The sequence below is a fragment of the Cherax quadricarinatus genome, chromosome 50 (genome assembly GCF_038502225.1).
Source record: "Cherax quadricarinatus isolate ZL_2023a chromosome 50, ASM3850222v1, whole genome shotgun sequence".
Classification (NCBI taxonomy): domain Eukaryota; kingdom Metazoa; phylum Arthropoda; class Malacostraca; order Decapoda; family Parastacidae; genus Cherax; species Cherax quadricarinatus.
The window spans coordinates 22,248,566-22,254,443 of record NC_091341.1 but is presented as its reverse complement, the minus strand read 5'-3'; the positions used below and the strand labels follow the sequence as shown (position 1 = coordinate 22,254,443).

General features: G+C 45.1%; 1 protein-coding gene across 1 annotated transcript in view; it reads left to right on the top strand.

Annotated features, from left to right (window-relative positions):
* The first annotated feature begins 3,796 nt into the window (after nucleotides 1–3,796).
* Nucleotides 3,797–5,878, top strand: part of LOC128695262 (uncharacterized) — a 46,612-nt gene continuing 44,530 nt past the window's right edge. The window contains exon 1 of the mRNA XM_070095505.1: nucleotides 3,797–4,502. Within this exon, the coding sequence (XP_069951606.1) occupies nucleotides 4,165–4,502 (338 nt within the window). The 5' untranslated portion in view covers nucleotides 3,797–4,164. The remainder of the gene's footprint in view (nucleotides 4,503–5,878) is intronic.

The following is a 5,878-nucleotide window of genomic DNA, read 5'->3' as shown; positions in this document are numbered from 1 at the left end:
CCCCTGCTTTTCATTGGGGGGATGGTGCATCGTCTGCCAAGTCTTTTGCTTTCGTAGTGAGTGATTTTCGTGTGCAAGTTCGGTACTAGTCCCTCTAGGATTTTCCAGGTGTATATAATCATGTATCTCTCCCTCCTGCGTTCCAGGGAATACAGGTTTAGAAACCTCAAGCGCTCCCAGTAATTGAGGTGTTTTATCTCCGTTATGCGCGCCGTGAAAATTCTCTGTACATTTTCTAGGTCAGCAATTTCACCTGCCTTGAAAGGTGCTGTTAGTGTGCAGCAATATTCCAGCCTAGATAGAACAAGTGACCTGAAGAGTGTCATCATGGGCTTGGCCTCCCTAATTTTGAAGGTTCTCATTATCCATCCTGTCATTTTTCTAGCAGATGCGATTGATACAATGTTATGGTCCTTGAAGGTGAGATCCTCCGACATGATCACTCCCAGGTCTTTGACGTTGGTGTTTCGCTCTATTTTGTGGCCAGAATTTGTTTTGTACTCTGATGAAGATTTAATTTCCTCATGTTTACCATATCTGAGTAATTGAAATTTCTCATCGTTGAACTTCATAATGTTTTCTGCAGCCCACTGAAAGATTTGGTTGATGTCCGCCTGGAGCCTTGCAGTGTCTGCAATGGAAGGCACTGTCATGCAGATTCGGGTGTCATCTGCAAAGGAAGACACGGTGCTGTGGCTGACATCCTTGTCTATGTCGGATATGAGGATGAGGAACAAGATGGGAGCGAGTACTGTGCCTTGTGGAACAGAGCTTTTCACCGTAGCTGCCTCGGACTTTACTCTGTTGACGACTACTCTCTGTGTTCTGTTAGTGAGGAAATTATAGATCCATCGACCGACTTTTCCTGTTATTCCTTTAGCACGCATTTTGTGCGCTATTACGCCATGGTCACACTTGTCGAAGGCTTTTGCAAAGTCTGTATATATTACATCTGCATTCTTTTTGTCTTCTAGTGCATTTAGGACCTTGTCGTAGTGATCCAATAGTTGAGACAGACAGGAGCGACCTGTTCTAAACCCATGTTGCCCTGGGTTGTGTAACTGATGGGTTTCTAGATGGGTGGTGATCTTGCTTCTTAGGACCCTTTCAAAGATTTTTATGATATGGGATGTTAGTGCTATTGGTCTGTAGTTCTTTGCTGTTGCTTTACTGCCCCCTTTGTGGAGTGGGGCTATGTCTGTTGTTTTTAGTAACTGTGGGACGACCCCCGTGTCCATGCTCCCTCTCCATAGGATGGAAAAGGCTCGTGATAGGGGCTTCTTGCAGTTCTTGATGAACACAGAGTTCCATGAGTCTGGCCCTGGGGCAGAGTGCATGGGCATGTCATTTATCGCCTGTTCGAAGTCATTTGGCGTCAGGATAACATCGGATAGGCTTGTGTTAATCAAATTTTGTGGCTCTCTCATAAAAAATTCATTTTGATCTTCGACTCTCAGTCTGGTTAGCGGCTTGCTAAAAACTGAGTCATATTGGGACTTGAGTAGCTCACTCATTTCCTTGCTGTCATCTGTGTAGGACCCATCTTGTTTAAGTAGGGGCCCAATACTGGACGTTGTTCTCGATTTTGATTTGGCATAGGAGAAGAAATACTTTGGGTTTCTTTCGATTTCATTTATGGCTTTTAGTTCTTCCCGCGATTCCTGACTCCTAAAGGATTCTTTTAGCTTAAGTTCGATGCTTGCTATTTCTCTGACCAGTGTCTCCCTACGCATTTCAGATATATTGACCTCTTTTAGCCGCTCTGTTATTCTTTTCCGTCGCCTGTAAAGGGAGCGCCTGTGTCTTTCTATTTTACATCTACTCCTCCTTTTTCTTAGAGGAATAAGCCTTGTGCATACATCGAGTGCCACCAAGTTAATCTGTTCTAGGCATAAGTTGGGGTCTGTGTTGCTTAGTATATCTTCCCAGCTTATATCGGTTAGGACTTGGTTTACTTGGTCCCACTTTATGTTTTTGTTATTGAAGTTGAATTTGGTGAATGCTCTCTCGTGACTATATCTCTGGCAATACTGTTGTTACTGTTAGACTAAGGCTACATTATATCTCTGGCAGTACTGTTGTTACTGTTAGACTAAGGCTACATTATATCTCTGGCAGTACTGTTGTTACTGTTAGACTAAGGCTAAGCTATAAGTATCTCCGGCAGTATTGTTTGTATGGAGATGTTACTGGCAGAATCCCGTAGCTCGATCGCTAGAGCACTCAGCTCACACACTGAGGTCCGGGGTTTGAATCTCCTCCGGTACGGCTGAAAACATTAGGATGTGTTTCCATAAGACACCTGCTGTCCATGTTCACCCATCAGTATAAAATGGGTACCTGGGTGTTAGTCGACTGGTGTGGGTCGCATCCTGGGACAAAACTGACCTAATTTGCATAAAATGATCAGCATAACAAGGGGTTTTCTATATAGTAGTATGTTATTGATGTCAGCTAAGCCTGCATACCATGTACTTGTAGTAAATAAAGATATTATTATTATTAACGTGTGTGGGCATAGACAGGGTCATACACTGACCTTGTATCTTAGGTGACCTGGCGGCTAAACCTGTCGCTTCACACACGGAGGGCCCGGGCTCGATTCGGGTGGAAACATTTCGACGCATTTCCTCACACCTGTTGTCCTGTTCACATAGCACCAAATAGGTACCTGGGTTTTAGTCGACTGGTGTGGGTCGCATCCTTGGGGACAAGATTGAGGACCCCGATGGAAATAAGTTAGACAGTCCTCGATGATGCACTGACTTTCTTGGGTTATCCTGGGTGGCTAACCCTCCGGGGTTGAAAATCCGAACGAAATCTTCCTAGTGATGTAACAATGGTCAGTGGTGTCTGACCAAGACGCATTGTGACCTCCGTAATCCTGGTTTTTGCGCTGACGCTCACAGGATGCGCTGCGGGTGCGCAATAAACTAGGCGCTCAGGAGACAACTGAAACGTCTCACAGGGAATAGTTACATCACAAAAAAAAAAAATATGTATATATAACAGTCATTTCACATACTACAATTTCTCCCAAAAGTTGATAAACACAACACATTATGGAGTTACAGTCTTAAAAATATCTAGGTATCTTGTTTTTGTAAAACGTCGGCCGTTTCCCACCAAGGCAGGGTGACCCAAAAAGGAAGAAATACTTCCATCATCACTCACTCCACCACTGTTTTGCCAGAGGCGTTGCCGATACTACAGTTCCAAAACTGCAACACATCAAAACCCCTTCTTCAGTGTGAAGGTACTATACTCTCCACCTCCAGGACTCAAGTCCGGCTAACTGGTTTTCCCTAAATCCCTCCATAAATGCTTATCACCACTATAACATTGGTCATTTATCTGGTAGACGCAAAATGGGGATATTGAATATACTCGTCCAGTCTTCTACCATGGTAGGAGATCCAAAGAAGGAAAACACCTTCACCATAGCTTTCTCCCTAGCTGTTTTTCTTTCAGAAGTATTCAGACATGACTAGTGTAGAGATCCACTCATCCATACCACCATCCATAGGCCTCCTTCAGAGTAAGAGATAACTTCCCACGTCACGAGCAAGGTCATCATATCACTAAGACCCACGTGAGGGAACACTTGTCCTGTTTCGTTACAAACCTAACCTAACGTATCCCACTTTCGGGCAAAGAGGTTGTCTACCCCCGGAAGGTCGAAATATTAATGGAGATAGACAGTAGTGTGCGGAAAATGTTGTGTGGTGTGTGTGCACTGGTGTGAACTACAACGGGCTGAGCTACACACTAGACCAGCCTGCAGTCACCACTTGGCATTATGTAACAGACAGTGGTGTGGGGTGCCTGCTGGCGCCGCCTACCCTCGCGGCCAACACGCACTTACTGCCCACCCACTCGTGTTTTACATCTACAGATCACTTCGTATGGATAATTTTCCCGTTTGTGAGGGCCTTGCTGGCGGCGGGTGTGAGTGGTGTCAGCAGGGCTCACCGAGGCCCGCCTGAAGTAGTTTCTAAGGATTTATAACCTCGCATGAGACAGTATTGGTGAGGCTAGCGCGTTACCTCGAGCAGGTCCGACCCATGTGATACCTGCTGTACACCCTCGTTCAGCACTACACATTAACGCGTTCTCACAACTAAACAGCCTTCGTGTGTCAGAGTGTTCTGTGTAACCAAATTCATGCGTGGAGAGAGTAACTATGTCAGTGTTGTTACAGAGAATGTATCCCAAACACAACCCTGCCAGGTGCCTCTAGAGTGCCAAGGAGAGAGTAAGCTCGGCCAGGTACCAAGTGTATGTGTTACGAAGAAGGAAAGTAACACACAACCAGGCCAGGTACCAACTGTGTGTGCCACAGAGAAGGAAGGTAACACACAGCCAGACCAGGTAGTAAGCGTGTGTGCCACAGAGAGTGTAGGCGACACACAGCTGGAAGAAGTGCATAGTGTCTGTGTATTCTGCTTTGTCCGTCCTTCAGCAAGCCGACATTCATGTCTACCTGGGCTGCTCACGTGCACGTAAGTTATCTTACACTTGTTTAATATTCCTTCAACCTAACAAATGTTACATTGTCTCAGCCGCTGTGAGACCAATCTCTTTACACAGGTACAAACGCGAAGTTCGTGTAAGATGTACTGATTACATGTATATATTATACAACTTTGTAATTATTTATTATTTTTTTTATTATCACACTGGCCGATTCCCACCAAGGCAGGGTGGCCCGAAAAAGAAAAACTTTCACCATCATTCACTCCATCACTGTCTTGCCAGAAGGGTGCTTTACACTACAGTTTTTAAACTGCAACATTAACACCCCTCCTTCAGAGTGCAGGCACTGTACTTCCCATCTCCAGGACTCAAGTCCGGCCTGCCGGTTTCCCTGAATCCCTTCATAAATGTTACTTTGCTCACACTCCAACAGCACGTCAAGTATTAAAAACCATTCGTCTCCATTCACTCCTATCAAACACGCTCACGCACGCCTGCTGGAAGTCCAAGCCCCTCGCACACAAAACCTCCTTTACCCCCTCCCTCCAACCTTTCCTAGGCCGACCGCTACCCCGCCTTCCTTCCACTACAGACTGATACACTCTTGAAGTCATTCTGTTTCGCTCCATTCTCTCTACATGTCAGAACCACCTCAACAACCCTTCCTCAGCCCTCTGGACAACAGTTTTGGTAATCCCACACCTCCTCCTAACTTCCAAACTACGAATTCTCTGCATTATATTCACACCACACATTGCCCTCAGACATGACATCTCCACTGCCTCCAGCCTTCTCCTCGCTGCAACATTCATCACCCATGCTTCACACCCATATAAGAGTGTTGGTAAAACTATACTCTCATACATTCCCCTCTTTGCCTCCAAGGACAAAGTTCTTTGTCTCCACAGACTCCTAAGTGCACCACTCACCCTTTTCCCCTCATCAATTCTATGATTCACCTCATCTTTCATAGACCCATCCGCTGACACGTCCACTCCCAAATATCTGAATACATTCACCTCCTCCATACTCTCTCCCTCCAATCTGATATCCAATCTTTCATCACCTAATATTTTTGTTATCCTCATAACCTTACTCTTTCCTGTATTCACTTTTAATTTTCTTCTTTTGCACACCCTACCAAATTCATCCACCAATCTCTGCAACTTCTCTTCAGAATCTCCCAAGAGCACAGTGTCATCAGCAAAGAGCAACTGTGACAACTCCCACTTTGTGTGATTCTTTATCTTTTAACTCCACACCTCTTGCCAAGACCCTCGCATTTACTTCTCTTACAACCCCATCTATAAATATATTAAACAACCACGGTGACATCACACATCCCTGCCTAAGGCCTACTTTTACTGGGAAATAATTTCCCTCTTTCCTATGTACTCTAACT